At 53.3% G+C, this 26,519-nt stretch overlaps 2 protein-coding genes across 3 annotated transcripts in view; one reads left to right on the forward strand and one right to left on the reverse strand.

Moving 5' to 3' along the window:
• Positions 1-19,304, forward strand: part of NMNAT2 (nicotinamide nucleotide adenylyltransferase 2) — a 77,211-nt gene extending 57,907 nt beyond the window's left edge. The window contains exons 5-11 of the mRNA XM_075936783.1: positions 5,658-5,784; positions 7,868-7,948; positions 8,988-9,032; positions 10,753-10,829; positions 14,726-14,827; positions 15,243-15,310; positions 15,648-19,304. Of these exons, the coding sequence (XP_075792898.1) occupies positions 5,658-5,784; positions 7,868-7,948; positions 8,988-9,032; positions 10,753-10,829; positions 14,726-14,827; positions 15,243-15,310; positions 15,648-15,750 (603 nt within the window). The 3' untranslated portion in view covers positions 15,751-19,304. The remainder of the gene's footprint in view (positions 1-5,657; positions 5,785-7,867; positions 7,949-8,987; positions 9,033-10,752; positions 10,830-14,725; positions 14,828-15,242; positions 15,311-15,647) is intronic.
• A 2,242-nt stretch (positions 19,305-21,546) lies between these two features.
• Positions 21,547-26,519, reverse strand: part of LAMC2 (laminin subunit gamma 2) — a 36,116-nt gene continuing 31,143 nt past the window's right edge. For both annotated transcript variants that reach the window (XM_006126919.4, XM_075936784.1), the window contains exons 19-23: positions 26,196-26,310; positions 25,612-25,811; positions 24,618-24,776; positions 24,434-24,533; positions 21,547-23,655 (exon numbers count right to left, since the gene is read on the reverse strand). In XM_006126919.4, coding sequence (XP_006126981.2) covers positions 23,405-23,655; positions 24,434-24,533; positions 24,618-24,776; positions 25,612-25,811; positions 26,196-26,310 — 825 coding nt within the window. In that variant the 3' untranslated portion in view covers positions 21,547-23,404. The remainder of the gene's footprint in view (positions 23,656-24,433; positions 24,534-24,617; positions 24,777-25,611; positions 25,812-26,195; positions 26,311-26,519) is intronic.

Consider the following 26,519-nt stretch of genomic DNA (forward strand, 5'->3'; position numbering starts at 1 on the left):
CCAGACTTTTCCCAGGAGAACTCAACCCCCCACCCAATGCACCATTTCCGCCACCCCAGCCATCCTGAGCTTGAACCTCTCTGGATCTTTCTCAACTCTTCTGGGACTGCGACCCACTCGGCTACCTCCATTGGGCCCTATGCCTGCGGCCTTCCTATGTCCCTTCTGGCTCAGGCAAGACCCCCAAGGCCTTCTCTCCCTCTGAGCCCTCTCCCTACTGGGTCTCCTTTTCACTGCCAGTGCCGGGTGTATGCGTCCATCACAGTGGAGTTATTCAGGAGTAGCTGTGGCACATTAAACTCACACCCTTCCTTAATCTGAATTAAGTTTCATGTGTAGACGTGCCCTTACAGGAAGGGAACTATGCAAACGGAGATTAGAAATGGAATGGAAAGAACACTGTGCTGCAAAAGACAGACTTTAATCCCCCTTTGGAAGAGGGCTAAGGACAAGCTCCCGGCACCAGGTCTATTCCAGGGAAATGCCGAGCGTCTATACACTCGGAGACAGAAAACAAGGACGTGTCAGGCCACACACAAGAAACGAGGCTGCCATGGGAGCAGGTGGGAAGGTAAACTCACAGCTGAGCAAACCCCGGTACTGCTGGCCGCACAATGGATCCAGGGGAAAAGGGAACATTTGAAAGACAAGTGAATGAAGCTGTTTTACTCACCTAACAAAATAACCCCACAGGCCAAACCCGCCTCCGCTGGCCATCAGGGATGACTGAGAGCAACAGGAATATTCAAGGGCATCTTCCATGCTGGGTAAGCCCCAAAGAATGGGACACAGTAAGTGGAACCCCGGCGCAGGCAGAAGTGGAAATGAAGAACCCTAAACAGAAATGGGTCTTCCCAGCACCTCTGCGGCCAGGGCTGGCGACAGACTTTGCCAGGCCCTGAGCAGTGTTGGGAGGGTGGGGCTTGGCTCTGGGCCTCTGGCAGAAGGGTCAGGGCTGGGGCAGCCCACCCTCAGCACTGCCCAGACTGCTCCGGGCAGGACTCCAGCGGCAATTTAAAGGAACCTGGGTTCTAGCTGCTGTTGCTGCCACGGTAGCAGTGATGGCCGCCCAGAACGTCACACCCTATTAAATCACCAGGTCCCCTTTTTTCCACTCCCATCAGTGGCCCTTTCTCCAGCTTAGATCATGACCCTACTCTCCAGCAACAACAACAGGGAGGCAAGTGTGAAAGCCGCCCTCGGAGCTGGAGAAAAAGGACAAACGGGGAGGATCAAGTAGGCAAAGGAGGGCAGGAAGAGGAACCGACAGAGCAGAAAAGCAGCAGGCATGGCCTGGCACTTGTCTGCCCCAGCGCAGGCTGGCAGAATCTGGAGGCATTCCAGCGGGTCGGTTTTGAGGAAGCCGTTAAAAGCAGAGAAGGGGGGAGGCTCAGGAGGTTGGACACCGGGGGAGGGGAGGTTGTGGGTGTGGAGGGGCAGAAAGCATGGAGGTGACTTGAAAGAGAAGCGATGTGGTGGCTGTGGCGGCAAGTCAAGACGACCCTTCTGGAGGGTACAAACAGGGCTGCCATACGTAAGACGCGGGAGGTGACTGACCGGCACGAGGCAGCGCTGGAGGACCCCAGCTGAAGTGCTGTGGCCAGTTCTGGGCCCTGCAAGGTAAGAAAGATGAGGAGAAATGGAGCGAGCCCAGGGCTGTGTCCAGACTCAGGGGTTTTTCCGAAAAAAGTAGCCTTTTTTCGAAAAAACCTCACCTGCGTCCAGACTCAAGCCGCGTTCTTTCGAAATTAAATCGAAAGAACGCGGCTTTTCTTTCGATGGCGGTAAACCTCATTTCACGAGGAAGAACGCCTTCTTTCGAAAGTTCCTCTTTCGAAAGAAGGCGTTCTTCAATGTAAATAGGGCTTCTTCAAAAGAGAGCATCCAGACTCACTGGATGCTTTCTTTCGAAAAAGCAAGCCGCTTTTTCGAAAGTTCAACGTGCAGTCTAGACGCTCTCTTTCGAAAGAGGCTTGCAGTCTAGACATAGCCCAGGGGAGAGCAACAAAAATAGCAAACGGTTTAGGAAACGTTAGGATGAATGCTTAAAAGCGCTGGGCAGGTTTAGTCTGGGAAAGCGGAGCTGATAACTGTCTTCATCTGTGCAAAGGGCGGTTATAAAGAGGGCAGTAATCAGTTGTTCTCCGTGGCCAGGGAAGATAGGACAAGAAGCCGCAGGCTTAATCTGCAGCAAGATGAGATTAGATATTAGGGAAATCGTTTTAAGTCTAGTAGATAAGTGCTTCAATAGCATCGAAGGGAGGCCGGGGGATCCCTGGCACTGGAGGCTTTTAAGAGGAGGCTGGACAAACCCCTGGCAGATGGTCTGGTCTTGGGTTACTGGGGCCTGCCTCACTGCAGCGGTTTGGACTAGCTCAGTGGTTTTCAACCTGTGAGTTGTGGCGCAGGACTGGGTGGTGGAATGTGGGGCACTGGGTCTCACTGCTGTAGGGGGATCCGGTTACCTGCCTGTCCTAGCACCACGGACTGTGCTGCGATCTAGAAGAGGCCGGCAGCAGACCTGGCTCCTAGATGAGGGATGGGGAGGAAATCACACCGGGCTCCGTGCACTGCTCCTCCCCGAAGCACTAGTTCCACATTCCCATTGGCTGGGAACCTGCTGCCGGCTGCGTCTGGGGTGCAGCATGGTCCGCAGTGCCAGGACAAGCAGAAAGCTGCCTTAGCACCCCTGCTACACCGCAGGGTGGGAATCCCTCAAAGTAAGTACCTCCTGCCCCAGCCCCGCCCCCCCAAAGCCGGAACTTCCTCCTCCACTCTACACCGTCCTCCCATCCTCAGCCCCACCCCAGAGCTGAAACTAGTTAAATTATGTGGGGTCGTGGGCATCAACAATTTTCTTCAACCAGGTCATGAGAGAAGTTTGAAAACCGCTGGACTACATGGTCTCTCAAGGTCCCTTCCAGACCTACCTGTCTAGGAGGCTACGTCTACACTGGCATGATTTTGCGCAAATACTTTTAACGCAAGAGTTTTTGCGTTAAAGTATTTGCGCAAGAGAGCGTCTACACTGGCATGTGCCTTTGCGCAAGAGATGTGCTTTTGCGCAAACGCATCTTTGCCAGTGTAGACGCTCTCTTGCGCAAGAAAGCTCCGATGGCCATTTTAGCCATAGGGCTTTCTTGCACAAGAAATTAACATTACCTGTCTACACTGGCCTCTTGCGCAAGAACAGTTGCGCGAGAGGGCTTATCCCTGAGAGGGCGTGTCAGAGTATTTGCGCAAGAAGCACTGATTTCCTACATTAGAACGTCAATGTTCTTGCGCAAGTACTCGCAGCCAGTGTAGACAGGTGGCAAGATTTTGCTCAAAAGCGTTGCGCAAAATCTTGCCAATGTAGACACAGCCTGAGACTACAACTCTGGTAGCAGCATTTTGATTGGACTGAGGGAGGCAACATGGCTGGCAATAGAGCCAGAGAGGGGCAGATTACAGGAGCTGAGGCACGAGAGGAGGAAAGCCCAAAAAGTCTGGACAGGCAGGATAGGCCGAACGTTGGGTGCGTCACGCACCCCACTACTTCCCACTGCTGTTCTGCCCCTCTGGATCCCACTGGCCTATGGCGCTGAACTGAAGGAGGAGAGCCGAAGTCTTGCGGCGCCATCGTTACCTTGACAGAACATTCCAGAACAAGCCGCGTTGTTTGGCATCATTTCAAACCCGCCCTCCAGGGAGAGGAAATGTGTGTGAGGGTCCCGAGTGCTCTGAAGGGAGGCGAGAGGCACGGAGGCCTCGCATGAGGGAAGGGATTATAGCGGGATCTCAGGGTGGGTTGGATTCTCTCCCCCCGCCCCCCGACTCCCTCTGCATTAGCATGCCTTTAAAGTTGTTAGCCAGCAGGGCAGAAGCTGCCACATGATTCTGCAGCTAACGAGGCTCCGTCTGTTCACTTCTTGCCTCCAGTCCAAAGGGAGCGGACGGGAAGGAGGAGGGGAAGCTGGCTCAGGAAATAAGATTTGCTGCAAGTACGTGAGCTGAATGCAATCATCATTGTGCCTTCTCGCATGGGTGGGGATTGGCGGGGAAGTTAGCAACCTTGCAGTCCTACCCTGGGCAGCAACATGGGGGCAGGGGAGTACAGCGCTAGAACAACGCCTGCCCCTTTGACAGGTGTGCAACAGCCTCTGCACAGAAGCCCAAATGAAGAGCCAGCTCTTCTGTTCCTCTTAGGATCACGTCCTGAAAGGGGAATGCCTGGCTCAGGGCCCCTTCAGCTTACGTGAGCAGCAGCCTTTACCTCTGGGGACAGCCTCCAATCGGGCACAGTTTGACTCTGATTGGACCCTGCTGCTATCTAGCAGCTGTTCCCAGTGGCCTTTGTGAAATGACTTTGGAGAGAGCTCAGCCCAGCTCTCGTGCGCAGGTGGCTGCATGACAAAACCCACCACCAGCCAACACTAATTGGCAGCCATTTTAGCAGACTCAGCAGGGAAGACAAAAACTGAATGGACCATAAGGCTGAAGGCCCCTCTCACCGGAGAGATGGTCACAAAAGCACTCAGATGTCACCACCACCTGCCAACACCCTTTTTAGGAGACTCCGCAGTGGGGACAAAGACTGAATGGGCCATGGAGACTGAATTACCTCAGCGCCAGTCCCTGCAGAACAGGGGACGGGCACACCGACATGGCCGCACACGGGAAGCTGACGGAGCCTCTCCCTCTGCCAACCTCATGGTGCAAATACAGAGAGTTTTTCAGTACTCAAGGCTTCCAGACGGACACCAAATTCCCTTTAAAAGAGCAGCAGATTTGACGTCTCCTATTCCCGTGTGGCCCACGTGTGCTTAGAAAAACAGTGGGGGGGAAAACCCTGAAGTTATTAGAAAAAAAATGAAACGACGGATGAAATTGCAGTGCGTAAATCAGCCTTGCAGAACTGTTTTTTCTGCTCACATCTTGCCTCCTATTCAAAGGGAGCAGAAGGAATGTTGCCTACTTGGTATAAGCTCTGTGTGTATGGATAGACAGCCGTACCTGGTATAAGCTCTGTGTGTATGGATAGACAGCCGTACCTGGTATTAGATCTGATATAAGATCTGTGTGTATGGATTGACATCATTTCCGTGATAACAGCATCTCCTTACTCGCTCAGCTTCGGCCATCAGCTGATGCCTAAAAGTCCAAGAGAGGAATACTTGAAATCATACAATAGTTCTTATTAATTCACATTGAGAGTTAAGCAGCCATCAGAGAGACAGGGCTAAATGGGAGAGGGCATTTGGGTTAGTATTTTGTCATTACCGGGTTTTGAATTGCATCCTTATAATGGTCTGGCACAGACCAAGCCGGTCTAATCTCACATGCTAGAAAGCATTCTGGTGGGTATCCCATTTATGGAGATGCTTATGGGATGTTAACCCAGCCCAGGTCTACAGACTTGGGTTATTAAATATCAGTATAGACAGTGCTTTGAAGGTGCAGTTCAGATTGGAGCTTGAGCCTTTCATTAAATCCTAGCACGGTCTCCTTTTCCCGGTTGGGAATGAGAAGCTGGCTGTGTCTTCTAGTAAGGACTGAGGACTGTTTGCTGGTGAGCGGTAGGGCTGGCTACCAAGGTAGAGTCAGAGATGCATGAGTGTGTTCCTGGCTCTGGAGAAGTTGAATTACTCACTCCTGACATTTCATTCCCACCCTAGCGAGTGACTGGTTGCATCCTCTCCAACGTGAACACGCCTTCCATGACTCCGGTGATCGGACAGCCCCAGAATGAGTCCCCACAGCCTATCTACCAGAACAGCAACGTTTCCAACAAGCCCACCGCAGGTAGGTCTCAGCCGCGGGAATCAGTCTCTAAATGTACCCCATCTGAAATTCCCCACATCCGTTCTCCCAGAGATGGGGAAGGGGAAACAGACCAGCCCAAGAAACAATACATGCAAGTTTCAGGTAAGACAGTGTGTGGCTCCAAAATATATCATTTGAGTGGGCTGAGATTCCAGGCCCATGACATTCAGCAACGTTTGGCTTCTGGTTTGGAAAAGACAACAGGTCTGTCACTGGGTCCTTTTACGATCTTCTCTCTCCCTTCCCCAGCTCTTTGTTCTTGGTGGTGGGTCAGTGCAAAACACGCACTTCCCTCACCTTTTCATGAAGAGGCACTGCCATGTGGATTTCTGACATCTTCACGGCAGTCGCTCAGAACATGGGGCTCACTTTGTTGCATGTCCGAATAGAGAATGGCAGTTAAGGCCCCCCCATTCGGGTCACTGCAGATTTAGAACCCAAGAAGTACGAACCCAAGAAGAGCAATGGGCTCAAGTTGCAGTGGGGGAGGTCCAGGTTGGATAATAAGAAAATCTATTGCTCTAGGAGAGAGGTGAAGCACTGGGATGGGTCCCTAGGGAGGGGGTGGAATCTCCATCCCTAGAGGTTTTTACGTCCCGGCTTGACAAAACCCTGTCTGGGATGATTTAGTTGGGGTTGGTCCTGCTTTGGGCAGGGCGTTGGACTCAATGACTCCTGAGTCTCTTCCAATCCTGGGCTTCTATGATTCTAAGTTCACAAGGGTTTCTCATTTCCTAGTCCTTGATTTGAATTGCATTTCTGTTGAAACAAAAAAGCTTCCCCAGTTCCAATAAGAGATTTTTTTTTTTTTTTTTTTTTTTACACATCACAACCAGGGTTTGCAAATTGGAGCCTTTCTTTCTTGGGCACTAGTTCAAATCCAGATCAAGAGAGTGGTGAACAGAAGCGAGCATGTGATGATGACTGGAAGCCATTGGCAGAGAGCACTCGAGTGTCTACACAATGGACACAGGGAATGATGTGGGGAAAAGACCAAAGGGGCCATGGAGACTGAGCTATTCTCCACAGCTAAAAGTGGCCTTTGGGGTTCAAGTTAAGGCACAGAGGCAGAGAATTGGGAGGAAGTTCACACTGCCCATGTCTACGCTCATCCTGTCCTGCGAATAGCAGACTCCCTTCCTAAGGGCTATCACTCTGGTGCAGAATCTACATGAAAAAGTATTTTAAAATTTCCCCCTCACTCCTAGGACACTCTCCTAGCTCCAGCTGGCTCCAAGCCAATGGCAGATGTGTCTTACAAATGAGGGTGTTCCTTTCAATAGCCCTATCACACACTGATCCATTTTGTTGAATGTCTGAATAGAAAAAAATCTCATCCCTCCAAGCCTCCCCAGGCCTGATTCTTAAACACGATAGAAGTGCGGTTTCATGCCTATTGTTATGTTTGTAAGTACTGCCTGTCACGCTTCCATCCAGTAACTAACCACGGAGCCGGCTGTTGAGGGGCATTTGAAATACGCTGTTACCTGTTTTGCATTTCCAATCAAGGTCGTTCCAGATGCCGGCTGCGCACCATTCCACATGCATGTTGCCCGTTCAGTGGCATCCTTAACTTCCTTAAAAATCCAAACGGGGTGGAATTAAGGGTTGTAAGAGGGGCTGGAGTCAAGAAACAGAAGGATCCTCTCTGTAGCATGGGGCGTTAGTGGCCAAACCAGCCAGGTGCCATTTGCATCAAGTTGCTGATCAGATTCTTAGCACCGCCGGTTGGTTTCTTTCCAAGACTTAATGAGGGAGGGAAGAAGGCTTCTTGGGATGATGAATGTCTACGGAAATAACTCCAATACCGTGACAAGGCTCTAAATGAGTCATTCAAACCAAGTGAGGTGGATACAAACTGCAGAAGGTGGGGGCAAGAACGGACGGATGCAAGATCCCTGCTAGTAGCAACGGCTATTGGGGATTCCCCCACATCCCCAGAGCCAAATACCCTGCATGTTCCAGGAACTCTGTCTGGGAATAGCAGACAGGCCTCGTGCCGCGAGATGTGCTCATGGCTCAGACTCTGAACCTGCCTTTACCTTGCTCTCTCTCTCTCCAGCAAAGATCTTGGGGAAGGTGGGAGAAAGCCTGAGCCGGATTTGCTGTGTCCGTCCGCCAATGGAGCGCTTCACCTTTGTGGGTACGTTATGAGACTGTAGGGGCTGGCGTTCACACTCCTCCGTCTTCCTCCTCCTCCCTGCCTCCCACCCTGCCGGGTGCCGAGGCATCACTGGTGGCCAGCCCCTTAGTGAATGCGGACCCTCGATAGCAGGGATACCACGTTCATTTACCCCAGCTGAGGACCAGGTACCTCTCTTCCGGGCAGCATCACCCTGCTTGTCACTGAGATCGGCAGGGCTGACGCCACAATTTGTTTCAGGAGCCTCTCTGATCCCAGTGATGCAGGATTTCCCTGCAGCGTTCAGTGGCGAGACGCATTAGCTTAACTAGGGAACGCAGCCTTGTTTGAGCCTGGCTACACTGGGGGAAGAGGCGTGGCGAGTCCTTGAATTTGCAGGATTTAGACAGACACCACTGAGGCAAGAGAATCCCTGGGAATGTTAACTCCAGCCGCTCATAGGAAATCTATCGAGTCTCTCTCTATCGATTACAAGGCCAGATGATTCCTTCACAATCGCCTGACCTGACCTCTTGTACCAGGCGGGCCCAGAACCTGGCCCAGCCATTCCCTCATTGAGCATGAGCAGGCCTTTCAGAAAGACACCCAATTGCGTGTGAAAGGCTCGGGAGTCACCCACATGCCCTTGGCACCTACCCCGTCAGGGCTCAGCCAGAAAGCCTTCAACAGGGCAGGAAAGCAGCCCCTCGGAGGAGCCAGCCTCAGGCTGTAGAGGCGAGGCTCAGTTCTCTCTGCCTGGTGGTGCGAGGTAGACAGGTGTGGGTGGAGAGGAATCCTGTAGCATTAAGGTGCCGTTTCCGTACTGGGCTCTCTCCAAGCTTGGGCTCTGGCACTAAACCAAAAGCGGGTTAGGTTGGACATTAGGAAAAACTTGGTTAAATACTGGAATAAGTTGCCTGTGGACTCTCCATTGCTGGAGATATTTAAGAGCAGGTTAGATAGGCCTCTGTCAGGGACGATCTAGCTGACTGGACTTGATGACCTTTCGAGGTCCCTTCCAGTCCTAGCGTTCTATGATTCTATGATTCTCTTTCTCCAGATGAGAACGCGAATTTGGGAACCGTGATGAGATACGAGGAGATTGGTGAGTACACGCTCTTCTCGGCCCTCGGGCAGGGAGGGCCCTGCAAAGTACAGCTTTCCCGCCCCCGGCGGACCCCAGGGGAACAGAGATGAGCCGTTTGTTCTAGTGATGGAGCGCAAAGCAGACACCAAGTCAGGGGACTGCGTCATTGCTGCCATTGGACACTCTCCTGGAGCAACTGCCTCCAAGCCATTGGCAGATGTGTCTAACTCTTACGAAACAAGCACTTCCTTTCTATAGCCCCTTAACACCCTGATCCGTTCGGTTTCATGTCCAAAGAGAAAATCCCTTCTCGTCCCTCTACGCCTCCCCGTGCTTCAGAACTAAAGGACACAGAGCCCAGGCACAGAGTGTCCCGCTAGACCCACTTCCTTGTTTATTATTCCCAGCCACCTACCCACCCCTTCACCGCTGGCTCTCCGCAAAGGAGCTTAGAAATGGCCTGGGTAGGCAGGCGATGATCACTGGAGCCTCCAGTGCATCCCATTACTCGTTAACCCAGCCCAGAAGTAGAAGAAAGTTCTAACTTATTAGGCAGCAGGCTTAAAACAAACAAAAGGAAGTTTTTCTTCACTCAGCACACAGTCAACCTGTGGAACTCCTTGCCAGAGGATGTGGTGAAGGCTAGAACTTTAACAGGGTTCAAAAAGAGCTAGATAGATTCATGGAGGTTAGGTCCATCAATGGTTATTAGCCAAGATGGGTAGGAATGGTGTCCCTAGCGTCTGTTTCTCTGGAGGTGGGTGACAGGGGAGGAATCACATGCGGATTACCTGTTGTGATCCTTCCCTCTGGGGCATCTGGTATAGGTCACTGTCAACAGACAGGATACTGGGCTAGATGGACCGTTGGTCTGACCCTGTATGGCCGTTCTTATGCTCAGCAATGGGTAGACAAGACAGGGAGCATGCCCAGGCCATGGGCTGCATTAAAATTGGCCATTCCTCTATTCTGGCAATTTAGACAATATTGCTGCTTCCCTCTGGTGGCCAAAAGTGGCAAAGAGAAATCTATGAGGTAACTCTCCGGTCTAGCGCTGAACGCTTGCGGTTTCTGTGCCTTTAAACGTCCGGGATCTAAGGGTCAATACATAGCCCTGTAACATTTCAGAGTAAAATGCCCTGACGTGTGCAGGTCAACCAGCTATTTACTGATCCAAACAGGGGAGGCTAAAGGGAAGACATGGAAGTACACAGGTATGACCTTCAGTGAGAGTTTATTGGGGCATTCTGGCAAATATCCTACTCTGCCCTGACAGTGACAAATGTATTGGGGAGCAAGGGGACACCCCCAGTTGTCAGGTCTTTGTAATAGCTAATAGAGTGCCTGTGATTTTAAAAGATCCCAGAGCACTTCCGTACACCTTCATATACAGGAATCACTTCTTTCCCCCAGGAGATGCTTTACACAGCACTTGCAAACATGCTACAATGCAGCCATCTCTGGGGTGGCATTCAGCAGCTGTTTAACCACCCACAGCAATGCTGCTGGAGAGAACATAAAATGCTGATGGAAATTAGAGAGGTATTTAGGGTAGGCAGATGGCTTGGCCAGGGAACTGCATTGCAGCTAATATCACTCTTATTGCAGAGAGTGTACGAGGCCGCAAAATGTCAGGCCCAGTGTTGTGCGTGTTATGGACAGGGTCTTTCCAGCAGGGGTTGTGGGTTCAGTAACTCCACGTCTGGGAACTTCTCCGTTCTCTGCTCCCTTTCTTCAGAGCTTCGGATCTTATTGCTTTGTGGCAGCGACCTGCTGGAGTCCTTCTGTATCCCAGGCCTCTGGAACGAGTCTGACGTGAGTAGCCGGCTCCTGTGACACAGGGCATTATTCCCCTCCCCCCGCTCATTTTTCTCGCCTCTCAGTGACCTGACATGTAGCGTAACATTCCCAGGAAGCAACCGAGTCAACTCACATGGGAGACCTTGAACTGTCTGTCTCCGGGCCCCATTCCCACCTGCACTCCCTCCCATTCCAAACACACAGCCAGCGAGGCAGCCTGCTTCTGACTCACAGAATCCGCTCTGCTTTTATCTCAGTTTGGAGCCGGGAACTTTCTCTTTCACCTCACGTTTTAATCCCCACCCTGCGGGGGACGAGCAGCAGGAGCTGCTGGGGACTGCAGCTACTAAGGACCAGTTCTGAGGGTGTAAAGACATTTGTGAAGGTCATCTCCCAAACTCATTTTCGTTTATAAACAGATGCCGTTAAAAAGACCTAGGCTCGAAATTTAGACTGTGGGAAGGGGAGTTTAGGCGAATACCAGACCCACTTTTCTTGATACTAGAGGGAAAAGTAATGTAAATAAACCCTGCAAAAACAGCGCCTTATGCTAGGACATGATACCAGATTGTGAAATGGACGGGTCTGGTTCCATCGCCCAAACTGAATGAGATGAGAAACGATTACAGACTCCATTATGAAAAGCAAATTAAGTTGTTGAAATTATTTATTCTAATTGTGTTGCCTTCAGTGCATTTTCACTTTTAAGCTGTGTTGCCACCCCCAAATATTCAAAATCATGAGTCAGCTCCCCCCAAATGATGAGATCAGCTTAAAAATCTCATTTAAAGAATATCAGATCTGGAGGTTAAGCTGGGAAGCATCTGGCATTTTTAGCTCCCAGGTGGCTCACATTTTCAGGCTTTCGCTCTGCAACCATGAGGGCTAGATGTTGACTCTTTAAATTATGAATGCTGAGATTCTCAGGGTCGTCTGAGTCCAGGGGCTGGTGATTTGAGTAAAAACATCAAATAACCACAAGACTTGGGCTAAAATCACAAGAGTCTACAACACTACATGTGGAGAAAGGGACCATTTGACATGCTTTTCGAATGCACCCATCATAATCTGGCTTGGTCATTACAAACTCAGTTTATGAACAGACTGGTCCCATTCACCCCCTAAGATTTCTCCTAGTTTGAGTGACAGAGAACAAAAACCTTAGTTTAAAGCTACTACATTAACACTTTTAATAGTGAGAAAAAGACAGGAGAGACTGAAGACAGCAGCTCACAGCAGATTTACTTTGCCTGCTGCAAGCAGCACCTGTTCAGAGAATAACCTTCGTGCGGGGTTATTAATGTGTTTTAGCAGGTGGCAGTTTATTTGCGCCGACATTTCCTGACATGCTCAGGGGCACTAAGTCAGGAAAGGAGAAAATGCTTCAAAGAGCTGGCCGAGCTGGTATCACGCCTTGCGTGAGGATGCACAGCCTCCCTTCGCCCGAGTGAGGCAAAGTGTCAGCCTTCTGTCCGACTCCCTGATGAGCTTGGATAACCAGGTAGCACCGGGTTCCCAAAATGCCTTCTTCCCCCACCCACTTGCTAGGAAGCTTATGCCCCCACCCGTGGAGCGAGGACCTGGCCACAGGGATCCATGCGTGTCATCCCCAGGCTGGACTGCTGGAACGAGTCACTGGAGCGGAATGTGAGGACAGGTGCCAGCTGGCACGGAATGTGGCTTCACCTTCACCACGGCTCAGTCCACAGCCAGCACATCAGGTCTGCGCTCAAGTTGCTTCACTGATGCCGACTAAGACCTTTGTCCAAGCTTTCAAAGCAAGGAACGGCTCAATGCCCGACTACATCAAAGACACTGAAAAAACAGCAATGGTCCTGTAGCACTTCAGAGACTCTGTGGTTTTTTTTTGGTTACAGACAAACACGGCTACCCCCTCTGAGAGCATCAAAGACAGAATTTGGATCTGGGAACCTCTGTGATAGCTGCACTCCTAGAGATAATGCAGATCACAAAGCCCAGGAGGAAGCAAGTGAGCGCTGGAGACAATGTTCTCTTGTGAGGACATCCAGCTTTGGCCCAGAGTGCCTCAAGAGTTCAGGCTAGACTCTGACCATTTTCAGGAAATGTTGCAAAACCGTTCTCTTGCGCACACACACCCCTCTCTCTCCAAAAATACCACCCAAAAAAGCAAGTCTTCCAGAGATCTATATAATCCACTAGGAATAATAATTGGTCATGAACTTAGGTGGAAGGGTCTCTCATGGTGATCACTGATTGGGTGGCAAGGTACAATCTTAAGACAGACAAACACACACGTGAAATGCTTGATGTGGAAATAGTGAGATTCATTCCCTGAGCTTTAGTTCAAGTGCTGTACAGAACCCACAAAGGAGCTTTAGTGAGGTCATAACCGGAACAAACCCCAAAGGAAATGGAAGGGTGAGAGGGTCACCTTGGGAAGAAAAATCCCAGGATTGTAGGGCAAAGGGAGCAAAACTAAACTTTAAGTGCGGGCTGGTTTGTAGTAGAAGGTGCCAAGCAAAGCCAGGAAACCAGCTTGAAACTCAGTGACAAGCCTGCTGAACTGAAAAGGAGCACGGCTGGATTCTGTCTCGTCTCTTCCATTACCATGACTGGACCTCAGACCAAAACTCTGATTTTGCAGGCTGATCCACAGAGAACCAAGCCACAGTGTTTCATTTGAAACTCCAATAAACCACTATGATTGGGACACAATAGAACTTAGAGGTGACCCGCCCTGGGGCTTTGGTTTAGATTTCACAAAGCTGGAGTCTTGCGCCACTGCCGGTGTCTCCATGGGAGGTGAATTCCTGAGCAGCAGGGCGAGTTCGGCACAGCCGGGAAGTGAGACTTGGCCCTTCTGCCATCGTGTCGGTACCGACTGTAACAACAAGCTGTTTTGGAAGAGCCCCGGGGTCAGCAGTTCCACCAGTGAAGTCAACGGGAGCTGAGTGTGTGGAGTGGGACCGCAGACTGAGGCCCATAGGAAAGGGAACACACTGAAAAGCCCTGTAAGAAAACAGGCGTGAGGAATTAGCAGGTCTGTCTATGCTTCAGGCAGAGGGGGTGACTGCCAGTGCAAGGAGCCATTCCCGCTCCAGATCAGCCCAAGCTAGCCCACACCAACATAGCAGAGTCACTGGGCAAGGGGCCAGCTGCCCCAAGTACCTCCCTAGCATCTTGCGTGGCACTGCATTCAGACTCAGAGCCGCTAATGCTTCCTGCCGCTCACACCCCTCCCCCCCGCTACACTGAGTGCACTTGTGTGGGGTGGGTCTCTGAGCTAGAATTTACACCTAGAATTTACACCTCCAACTGGCTAGGGAAACACCCCGGCTATGTCTACACCGGCGGGGTCTTGCGCCACAAATATGCAAATGAAGCTAAGCGTGGAATATAGCCGAGCCTCATTTGCATACCTAATGAGCCGCCATTTTTTGCGGAAGAGGCTCTTGCGCCAGAAGTAGCGTCTACACGGCCCCTTCTTGCGCAAGAAAAACCCTCATGCGCAATGCCTCTACGCTGATTTTTTTCCAGGAATAATGGCATTGCGCAAGAGGGGTTTTCTTGCACAAGAAGGGGCCGTGTAGACAGCTCCTTCAGGCTCAAGAGCCTCTTCTACAAAAAATGGTAGCTCATTAGGTATGCAAATGAGGCTCGGCAATATTCCATGCTTAGCTTCATTTGCATATTTCTGGCGCAAGAACCCACCAGTATAGACGTAGCCCCCTTGTGAGGTTGCCAGGTAGCCGCTTTAATGCTGTTCATGTTGCTGGCAAAGGCTGCCCAGGAAGTTTGCAGAAAGCCGGTCAGTTCAGACAGTCCCATCACCACACCTCCGAATATTTCAGCGTGTCTATTGTATGAGTCAGGGCCCCCCCTCCTGGCCCTGGAAGGCTCTGACCCGTCTCTCTCTGCATTGCTCCCAGATGGAGGTGATTGTCGGGGACTTTGGGATTGTGGTGGTGCCCAGGGACGGCACAGACACAGAGCGCATCATGAACCATTCCTCAATACTCCGCAAGTACAAAGTACGTGACTTTGCACAACACGGGCATCTCCTGCATTTGTGGAAGGGGCCGGCTCTACTCAGCCTGGCCCTGCCTTCCCCTCCTGGTTTCTTACTGTGCCACGATGCTCTCGGAGGGCAGCCAGCAGGCAGGGTGAGCTGGCTGGGCCGTGATTCCCCACCTCTGCATGCAGAGAGGTATTCCAGGCTGTGCACAGGACTTGTGAGAGGCCTGTATGTCACTCGAGTCCCCAGGGTTCATAGACCTTGTTCCAGACGTCAGTGCCTGGGATGGAAATCACTATCCCCAGGGAAGTGTCCGGTTTCCCATGTCACCTCTGGGCGCTGGAGAGCCTGGACACTCTGGGGGCATGTGCCGTGAGGAGCAGAGGGCCGGGGCCACGAACGTTCATACGCTCTGCTTGTGTTCTCCACAGAACAACATCCTGGTGGTGAAGGACGACGTGAACCACCCAATGTCTGTCGTCAGTTCAACCAAAAGCAGGTGTGTGACGCAAGGGGCCTCCCGCCGCTGGGTACAATTCCCACTGCCGGGCCCCTCCTCTTCTGGGGGGTTCCAAGAATGTCCCACACTCCTCACAGTTCACCCCGGCCATTTATCTGGGGACTTGCATGGGCCCATCACCAGAGCGTCTGGGCACCGTGCACGTGCCCGAGAGAGGCAATAACCCTCATAAACGCACTCAGTCACCAGCTCCTGCGTCACTGAGCTCACACGGAGCCGGAGCTGAACCCTAGCCAAACAGGTGCTTCCTGCTGGGGAACAGAAAATGGGCAACGTGGGGCAGGGAACTGACTCCCTCTGCTCTCTTGCCCCGCAGACTGGCCCTGCAGCACGGGGACGGACATGTCGTGGATTACCTGTCTCAGCCCGTCATCGACTACATCCTCAAGAGCCAGCTGTACATCAACGCCTCCGGTTAAAGTCTGAGGCGCTGCAGCGAGGCAGCCCCACCGCTCCACTTCCCTCCCGCTCTCCATCACACTCCTGCTCTCTCTGTGTCTCTCTCTCTCTCTCTCTCTCGGCCTCCGGCACGTCCGCCTGTCTCACTCACTGACTCGAGCGCTCCATAGTGCAGGAACCTCCAGAGAGCTGCGGCCTACCCCCATGGTGCCCAGCTCAGCAATCTGCTTTGGAGAACCCTTCCCCTTCACATGGGGGGGGGCAAGGGGTACAGTAAATAGAGATGTACCCAGCATGCTTTAGGGAGGTGGCTCTAGTGTCCACCTTCCCAGCATGCCCTAGGGAAGTGGCCCTGGCGTCCACCTTCCCAGCATGCTCCGGGAACAGGGGCTTGTTCTTTTCCCATCTCAGCTAAATAAAACACGGTGGATCTTTTTCTTAATAGTGTTAGTGTGAGCCCCTTGGCCTCGCGACATGCTGCGCTAGGTCCGTGCTTGGCAGTGGAAGAGCCTCGCCCGGCTGGCTCAAGACCCAGACAGCTCTGATCTGGGACAGTTTAGCTTGGACGTAGAACAAGCATTGTGAAAACTCTGACAGGGTGTTTCCAGCCCTAACGCTCCCGGGGCAGGGGTCACCTCAGCCTGCTCCTGCTGTAGATAATTAGTCATTCGCCTTCACGCTTCACTTGGCACGTCCCTGGTCACGCCAGGCTGGCCCGTACCTGGCCGTGCTGCATTTGAGTCACACACGGAAGGTCCCTGGCACTCAGCCTGGAGAGGGCATGACTAGGTCAGGGGAACCAGCCCTCTCAAAAGCCAACAGCAGCTGAAGGCCACTGGTCGTGGGTCTCCCCCACCCAACTCTTAGGTTTGTGGAGCATCCAGGCCCCTTCCACAACATGAGAGCAATTGTCTGGGGGGGTGCGGGTGTGGGGAGGGGGAGACACTCTGATAGTTACCAGCAGTCGACATGCGGCTTTCTGAGCAGCTGGCAAATCGCCTGCTGCCAACCTGGGACTTGGTCTCAGCCGGGGTTGCAATCAATAATTTGTCCAAGGGGAGAATTCATGAGTGGGGAGGGGGCTGCCATCCTACCTGACCCAGGAGCAGCACTGCTGGGGGTGGGCAGAGCATATCAATAGGCACAAGCCGCTCCCTTTCCACCCCATCCCTGGGCTACACTTGCTGGCACCTTTCATCTTGCTAACGGCCTAGCACGGTCTTCATTCCTGCCTCCCTCCCAGACCATGTGAAAAGCAGGCTGGTCACCCTGGGACAGCTGTGAGCCTTGTACCTTCCTGCCTCTCCCGCATGCCTCCTTCGGGACAACCTGCTCTTGTGCTTTGCTGTCCAGCACGGTGGCTGTAGCACCACCCGGCCAAGTGCCGGCAAGGGGAACGGGTGCCGGGGGACCGAGACAGGCCACGAAATGTCGAGACTGCGATGGAAAGACCAGGGATGGTAAGAGGTTCAAAGGCCTCATGCTGGCTGTGACAAGCAGGTGGCAGGACAGGGCACCACTGGCTTGCAGGGGGCTCCCAGCCCTGCGGCAGTGCAAGCTCTGGGTTAGGGCACCATTCGAGAGGAAGGCAAAAACCAGCTTTAGGTTCCATCCCCCCTTCCCAGTGAGCTTCTTTATGTGGCGTTTCGCGGCTTGCCGTGGGCGCTCAGGCACTGCCCTTGCTCCCCTGCTATGCGTGTGCTGACCTGGCCTGTTTCAGCCCCCTGGCATCCCTGGGAACAGGGGCTGCAGCGATTCTGCTCTGGTTTCCCCACAGTCCCAGCCAGGCACGGGCACTAGAATCCCACCCTAGAATCCCACCATGCTCCTTGTGCCTTTCTGAGGGATGCAGTCCCGTCCCCTCCCCCACCCCAACTTCCAGGGAGAGGGAGCATTTCAGGGGAGGCTCTGAAAGCAAAAGCCCTTCAAGGGTTGTACTGAAGCACAAGCTGCTCCCGCAGATGCCCCAAAGGGAAGATGCGGCACTGGAGTTGGGGAACCGCTGCTGCAGGCAGCCCCCTTGCTTGCCGTGAACTCACTATGAAGCCGGAGTCCAGGACAGCATCTCTCTTGTGGCAAAGCACTGCTGCCTGTCCTTCAGCAGGGAGAGCCTTCGGAGCATTTGTAAACGCTCTGCATTTCATCGCGCTTTGCAGCCACTGATTAGGCCTCAGAAGTACGTGTTGCCATGCCCATTTCACAGAGGGGAAGTCAGAAGTCTGGAGGTTAAGTGACTCACCCAAGCTCTGGAAAACAGTCAGTGTCAGAGCAGGGATTCCAGGGTCCATGCGCAGACTGGTAGCCCATTCTGGTCCAATTGGAAAGGCAATGGGATTGTCAGCGGCAGCACCAGCAAGCTTCCCCTTCCCAGATTTACCCCCCAGCTGGCAAGTGAGGTCAGGAATGGTTACTGCTGCACTTCTGACAAATGGAAAGTGGAGGGTGGTTGGACTGGCTTTGCCTGGCTCATTTCTCTGCTCTTCTGGCTGCTGTAGGCAGTAACGTATATGCCCAGGTTTGGGGAAACATGGGCACCAAGCCATCTCTCGGAAGCCACAAAGGCTGATGGGAGCAGGCGGGAAACATGTCCAGTCACCTGTTCTTCAGAAACATCTGTTTGCTAGCACCCACAATAGCACATGGGAACGTGGAACGAACAGCCTTCCCGGAGACCCCTGCTCAAACACAGCAGGCCACGGACATTGGGCGGGGTGGGAGAGGGAGAGTCCTCTAGATGCACAAGGCCAGGAGCGAAGCTCTTCTGGACACACAGCTCTTGCTACCCAGCGTGGGCCAAGCGCTTCACGAGCTCTGTCTCACATGCAAGTTCTTTCCGAGAACAGCAGCAGCGATTTGCCAGAACCCACAGCACTCCTCAGCTCCACGCCGGCGGAGATCAAGCAACTGATGTCTCAACGCACAGCCAACCTGCGGAACTCTTCGCCAGGGGAGGTTGTGAAGGCCAAGACTATAACAGGGTTCAAAAGAGAGCTAGAGAAATTCATGGAGGTTGGGTCCATCAGTGGCTATTAGCCAGGATGGGCAGGGATGATATCCCTAGCCTCTGTTTGCTAGAAGCTGGGTATGGATCACTTGATGAGTCCGTGTTCTGTTCATTCTCTCCCTGGCCACTACTGGAAGATGTGATACTGGGCTAGATGGACCTTTGGATTGACCCAGTATGGCCGATCTTACGTTTAGCATGAGCCACCAAGACACAACAAGGGAGTAACCTCAGAGAGACTGTCTTGTGTCCCACGTCCTTCAGGTGATTGAAGGGTGTGAAATGGGAAGCAGGCCAGTTTTCGATCACACCCAGTTTAGGATGGCATGCCTTAGAAACATAGCATTGTGGTATGGATGATGAATATACTCTCTCTTACTAGTGTTATCTATGCCTTCATTTAGCTGCTCAGTAAAACTCATGGGGTGTGGGTGGGGTGTAATCTAACTTCGGAGTGGGCTGTCAAACTGCCGGGATCGGTTTGGAAATGATCCTTGGGCTGGTGCGTACAGTCGCACCTCCCATCTCTAATCCCTGCAACGACGGTTGGCAAGGAAGGGGGTTTTCAATGTTGGGGGGGACGGGGATGGGAGGGGAGGGTTCTTGAACTCACCAGTTTAATAATACAGTGTCGCTTTACTGAAATGAATAAAAACATGTTTTAAAAGAAAAAAAAACCCGGTGGATTGAAGTTGCCGTGTTGCCAATTGCACCTTTGTGAAAGAGTTTGGAGCTGGGTTTCTGTGGCTAACAGAAAAAAACCCCAAAACAAACAGACAAAAAGCATCCCACCCCTTTATCAGCAAAGCGTTTCAATTAGGTAATAAACAAGGATGCTGTTAGCCTGTAGTGTTTCATTGCTGCTCCAACCTTACGGGCTCCCCTTTCTGACGGCTGGATGGTGTCCTCTAACATAGGGAGAGGGCGCAGGGAGAGCCAGCAGGAGGAACAGGGAAGGGGCATGAGGATGCACCCGTTTAGCAATTTTGGGGGGCACAGAGGGGCGGTGCACCTCCCGAGTCGCCTCTGCCTTCTAGAGTCAGGAGAACATGGTGCATTTTATAGCTACTTGCATCAAGGAGGCAGCCTGGCCTAATGCTGCCATTTGAAATGGGAGACCTTTGGCCCCAAATCAATCATGTTCTGCAGGGAGCTGGACGGTCACTTGGTGCTGGCCCCGCCCCTGTCTAACGCAGGGTTTCCCAACCTATTGCTCGCCATTACATTTCAAAAGGGTCACCAGGCGTCTCCCCAGGTGGCTCTTAAGGAGCTAGTCACACATTGTTTTAATTGCCCTGGTCACCACGTCTTCCTGAATTGTCAAAATGGGTCCCCATCTGGAAAGGTTGGGGACCGCTGGTCTAAAGACACAAACTGCACTCACACAAAGAGGAGCCTGAGGTGGGTAAAAGCAGCTGCCAGCAAGAACTCAGGGTCGGTCTAGCAGCTGTGGCTGCAGAAGGCAGAGAAGCCCTGAGCCAGAGCGGTGGAAGAGCCGCTAAATGCTCCCGTTACTAGTCTCCCTGGAAGGCCTCGGCCAAAGCTGCTGGGGGTCAGGGCATGAGCATGGATGGGAGAGAAGGGACCCAGGAGCTGCCTTTTTCCATTAAAGTACAGCTCACCCCCAGGTAAGTCTGAGAACTTACTGGGCAGGGGAGAGGACAGAGTCAAGGCCTCCCGGGTTCTGTCCCCCTGGGAAGGTCACTAAACCGCTCCATGCCTCACGTTCCCCACCCGTGCAGTAAGAATCACGGCAATTGCCAGTCCTTGTGCAGCACTCGGAGAAGGCGCACGGCAAACACAGGGGCGGCAGGGCTGAACAATGTGTGGCGGTGCCCAGGACGGGTCCAAGCTCCCCCGCACACCTGCCTAAGGCTCTGGGAGGGTGTTTGGGTGTGAGGAGAGTGGGGGGTGGCATTTGAGGGGGCTGAGAGCTGCCGCAGTGAAGCAGAGCTGGGAGATGGTGGTGGAGTGACGCAGGCTGCTGTGTACATCACTCCGCTCCCCGGGCTCCCGTCGCCATGGTGACTGCCGGGGCCGACCCCTACTGCCTCCCTGCACCAGCCTCCTCCTCCAGGTAATCTCCCAGGCTGCCCTGGGCCCCGTGTGGGGGACCGTTCCATCCATAGGGCAGTTGCGGTGGCCGCCCTGGGGTTCCCCAAAGGGCAGGACCCAGGGTGGCTGCCCCAAACCATCCTATGGACAGGATAGCTCTGGAGGAGGCGAGAGGCGTCTGTACCACAGGCAGCTCCCAAAAGTGACCCACACAGGCCTCTGGCAGCAGCTCCAAGGTGCAGGGACTGGGAGGGTTTTTGAGCATCGCTGCTCAGAGGCATTGCTCCTGCAGCTCCCATTGGCCACCATTCCCAGCCAATAGAATTGGCACTTGGGCTGGGGGCAGTGTGCGGAGACACCCCTAGGGGCCCAGGAGTACTGTGGCGCGAGGGATGCTGCCAAAGTCCCACTCCACTGCTATGGGTGGCTGGGAGCCTCCAGGACATTTTAAGTCACCTGGGAGCAGCAGGAGGAGCTGGGAGATGCTCCAGGTGAGGTGCCCAGCAGTGGCAGGCAGGGCCAGAGGAGACACCTGGCCCCAAACATTGGTGGAAGGGGGCCCTTGGAACTGAATATTCCTGGAGCAGGGTCACCACAGGCCCAAATAACTTGTCACCCCGACTATAAAGTATCGTCATCTCAGTAGCTTTGCCTTCTCTGCTTTAGCCACTAGCCCGCGCTGCCGCCTTTCCCTAACCGCCAGTTCACCTCTTCTGGACACAGAGGGAGGAAAGAAAGAAGAGCAACACCCAAGCACTCGGATTTGTTATTTATTGACTTTTTTTCAAATAGAAAGTTCACTTAAGCATAACAAAACAAAACGAACACAGACCCATAACATCTGCCCTGTGTGGTGCCATGGGAGAAATCCCAGAGCAAGCCAGAGGTGAGTGTGCTTCACTATAAATAAAAATATTCCATTACGTGCTTATTTAACATAGCAAAGAGCTGGCACTTTGTAAGAGACCCTGAGCAACTGAGGGGTGAGTTTGTCCCCAGAGTGACCTCCTCTGGGGCATGATTGAGGGGCTGATCCTGCCACTCTGTGGGGCACACGAGAGGTAACAAGGGTCCAGCAGAGCCATTCTCTAGAGGTCACAAGGGCCGAGAGACTGTCTTCACTGAGACAGGAACAAAATGGAATCCCATCCACAGGAAACCCACTGGCGGTAGAGATGTCTCCCCGGTTCCTCCAGATTTAGAAACAGATGGTTAAGAATCAGTCACAATGTCTCTACCTTGAGGCTGCTCAGTGCAAACCATTGTCTGTTGGGAGGAAAGGAGAGGACAGCACCAAACCCGTCACATCTGGTTAGCTTTACGGTGTTCGGCTTTTTTAACGGGGTGATCGATATGCTACCCATTGCATAAGGGAAAGCTTGGCTCCAGAGTGCCCGCAGCTGTGTCCAAGGTCAGCAAGACAAACCCCTGCTCCTACAGAAAGCCCCAGGGGATCTTTGATGTCCATGCAGAGAAGGCAAGAATTTGTTTTGCAAGCTGTCATCTGTCAGATGCACAGTAGAGGCCTGGTACTCCAGCGCCCAAGGAAGGATGAAGGGCTGAGTCATCCCTCCTGGGGCTGGGCACCTGTGTTGCCAGCGAGCACAGACCTGAGCTTCTGATCACGAGGACATCCCTGGTGGCTAACCCCTTGGGAACCCACCTGAAAGGCCCAGGATGAGAAGAGGGAGGAGAGAGGGCTGTGACATCACCCCAGAGCAGGGTATGTGGTAGGAAAGACATTCCACCCGAGGGCCCCTACATCAATCCAAGGCATTACTGACCATCCTCCCGCCACTGACCCTTTTAAGCCACCAAAAATAAATCCCTTCCCTCCTCCCTTTTGACTAACCAGGTATTTACTTTGCTACCATACTGCAAAAAACAGCCCCTCTAATGGAGTCTAAAGCCCCACAACAGGCGAGCGGGTCGCTCTGGGGTCAGTGTCGAGACGGAAAGGCCGCAAGGCCTGTGCCACATCGAGAACGCCGACCTCCTAGGCTCTGCGCCCACCCCTGTCGTTTGCTGGGCCCGGAAAGGATTGCTGGTGGGAACGGGTCTAGCAATGCGTCCAGGGGAGCCACCGTTGCCTTGGGTGGAGAGGTGCTGGCTTTTGAGGAGAGTGGGGAGTTCTGCTGGATGTGCCCAGCCAACAGGGCCTTGGTCAGGACAGGGAGAGCTGCAGGAGACGGAGTTCAGACTCTCGACGTTCATTCGGCGACTGTCCAGGAGCTGAACTGCTGGCAGCTCCTTCTTGGGCCACGCTCTAGGGACGGGTTCTCCCGCCTTTGGCTCTTCACGGCCAGCAGCACCTTCATGCAGCCAGGTCTCTTTCCTTCCTCCTGTGCTCCAGGGACGGATACCAGAGTCTCAGGCTTTCCTGGCTCAGAGGCACCTTGTGGTGATGTTGGCATCAAAACACGGAGTCCTGAGGCAAACGTCAGCAAATTGCAGCACTGAGTCTGACCTGCTGCACTCCAAGGGCCTGCGTGCAGCTTGGCAGAGCCAAAGCCAGGTGCTGGCGGGCTTGCCTTCCCCATCCTCCCCCAGCCCGTCAGGCCAAGCCCTGGTATTCACAGCCTGAAACACCCTGTCCCGAGAGTCTTCCCAACAGCTCAAGGACTTTCGATGGGTTTTAAGTTGTAGCAGCCGGGGGGCAGACTGTCGCGGATCTCCTCCAGGTTCCGAATATCAGCCAGGATCTCGTTAATGCTTCTCTCCAGTGTCTGGACCCGCAGCTTCTGCAGACTGGCTGTTTGCTCCAGCTCAGCCATCTGCTTTTTCAACTGGCCGTTCTCGGTCCTGGCCTTGCTGAGGCCGCGTTCGAGCTTTTTCAGCGCCTCCTCATCCACAGAGCCCGGCTGGTCTGGTTCCGAGGAGGAAGATAAGAAGAGGAAGCAATGAACAGAGGCTGGGGACTGGGTCTTTCTAAGCACACGGCCCTTCATCTCCCCCTCCCACTACAGTTACCCAGGGCTCTCCCCCTACCTAGGCTTTGGAAAAAGGCAGACAGCAAGGGGGGGGGGGGGGCAGAACTGAAGAGGAGAGAGAGGAAGCTGGGAAATACTCGGAATTCCTTTCTTCACATCCTCAGCTCCAGGAGGCCACGTTTCTGAGGTGACAGGTTATAAACTATGAAATGCCTCCCGCTGGTGTGGGGTGCAGGGAAGTTTGGATCTGAAATCGGCCACACGCCTAGCAACAGGGCACAGTCACGGAGGACAAGGAGAAAGCTGGTCATGTGGTGGAGATGCTGGACAGGGACTCAGGAGATCAGGATTCAGCCGCGTTGCCACGGCAGCACCAGGGGCACGTGCTCAGCCCAGCTCAGCCATGCCTCCACTACCACAGCAATGTGGCTGCATTTACTCATGCTAGCTCATCGAGCATCTGCAAGTCTGTGAGGTGGGCAGGGATCTCTCCTCCCTGCTCACAACAGAGACACCGCCACAGACAAAGAGCAATATGATTGCTGGCCACATAGCCTCATGGAGCTACTGCAGGGACTCACAACCCTACCTCGTAGTGGAGACAGAGCATCCCCATTTTACAGATGGGCAACCAAGGCTTCCCACCTCCCACCCTTTGTCTTGTTGGTTACGTGTGGTTGGCCAGCATCTAGAAGGAGGTGTCTCTACACTTACCTATCCGACGTAGAAGATCTTCCAGGGCATGCAGTGTCTCTTGGACAGCAGTCCCAGCACTACGGGCCTCGTCTTGGGCCCCTTGTACCTCCTGGCCAGTCTAAGGGAGGCAAGAGAAGGCAGTGAGGGCCTGTGTCACCCGGGCAGGATGCAGCTGCTTTGAGGCCGAAGGATGGGAACTCACTTTTTGTACAGCGGTGGCATCCATATTAATCTCCAGCGCCTTCCTCGTGAACTCCCTTTCTGCTTCTCTGGCCTCGTCCCGTAAAGCTATGACTCCTCTCTCCAGTGCCAGGGCCCCATCTGCTGTCCTGTTGGCTTCCAACCTCAACCGCATTATCTCCTAGGAACACAAAGGCAGCCAGAGTTGGCGATATCAGAGAAGCACGAAGGCCCACGAGGATTCATTTGGGAGAGAGACAGCAACCACGCACACAGGTGACTTGATTTGTGATGTGCTATGCACCCACAACTGCTACTGCTTTCAGCGGGGGGCTGCTAGCCCTGAGCACCCCTGCAAGTCAGCCAGAGATGAACGGGCAAGAAAGACGACCTGGCTCGTGAGCCTGTTTGACACACTCATCAGGCCCAAGTTACATCAGATTCACCCACTTGCATCAATATCATATTGGTTTCCCAGCTAGTTTATTTCCCTTCTGCAGAGTATCACACTGCGTTGTAGCCACGCCCTGAACTCTTCCATGGGATGAGCAGATTCCAGGGGGCCAGTCTTTCCTAGGCATCCTACAGGGAGCTACTCTGGGATTTCAGGTCCATCTACGCTGCAGCTGCGATTCCCAGCCAGGCTAAATGTACACGGGACAGTTCTCACCAAGCTAGTGCGCTCACAATAGCTGAGCCGCACTGACTAGCTAAGTACGTCTTCCATCTGCAGAGCAGTCACCGCTTTAGTGGCTGAACCTGCAACGCCAGGCCAATGTCACACAAAATCTGCACGGGGACTCGGACTATGCGTATTATTTACCAGGACACTTCTGGGATACGTTCAAGTAACTCAGACCCTGCATGTTGATTGGGAGCTGAACAGGAAGTAAGGTTAGAGTCTTAACAAAGAAGTGCTTCTCCGTGCCCTGTCTTCCACCCCCCGCTCCTTGCCCTTGCCATTCTTCTCCCATTCCCCAGTGCTCCGCGTCCCATTCCCCAGTGCCTGTCCCTACCTGCTGGATACCACTGGTGAGCTCCTTGGCCTCACCGGCCATTCTTCTGGCTGTCTGTGCATTTGTAGCAGCGCTGCCCAGGGCGCTTTCCGCTTGTTCAGTCTTATCGCCCGCGTTCTTCACCATACTTTTGATGAGAGGGAGTCGTCTCATGGCTTCTTCAGCTTCTCTTCTCCTACCATCCACCTGCAGGTGAAACCCTGAAACAGAAAACACACACAGCCCGGTCAGACCCCCAAGGCGAGAGGGCATTCCTTGGAGGCCAGGCTGGGGCAGAACTGCCCCCTCGGCCGAAGAAAGATTAGCACCCCAGAAACTGCTTCTCCCATGGTAGAATGTCGACAGCAAGAGAACGGGGAAATGGGCGAGGGGATGTGATCAGAGAGAGATTCCCAGGAGATTTGCTCCCATCCCACCACCCCAGAGCTGTGAAAATGATCAGGCTGTGCCTGGAATGAGTCTTTGCCCTTGGATGCTGGGATTACCTGGCATACGCTGCATTGGAACGCCCTGTGGGAAACAGCAACATGCGGCTGTGGGAGCAGTAAATGAGAACTACTGACGGCTGCTGACTAGCAACTCACCCCGGAGATTCTTCAAGATGAGCTCAAGTTCGTAAAACGTAGCATTGCCGGCACTCACTGCCTGCTGGGCACTGCTCTGGGCTCGGTAGGCACGGGACAACAGCTGACTGGAAGCCTGTAACGAGCCAAAGGGGCCCAAGGAGACAGCAGATCAAGCAGAGTGCCAGGGAGGCAGCTTCATTTCACTGGGGAGGATTAAATTGCCAGCTCATCATCCATGGCTCAAAGCCCATCCCAGCTCGGGTCAGAGGAAGGGAGGAATGGAGCTGGGATGGCAGCCTGCCTGCTGACCCGCTGCCTGCTCCTGAACCCAGCTGGGTTAAA

The sequence above is a fragment of the Pelodiscus sinensis genome, chromosome 9, assembly GCF_049634645.1.
Source record: "Pelodiscus sinensis isolate JC-2024 chromosome 9, ASM4963464v1, whole genome shotgun sequence".
NCBI classification, from domain to species: domain Eukaryota; kingdom Metazoa; phylum Chordata; order Testudines; family Trionychidae; genus Pelodiscus; species Pelodiscus sinensis.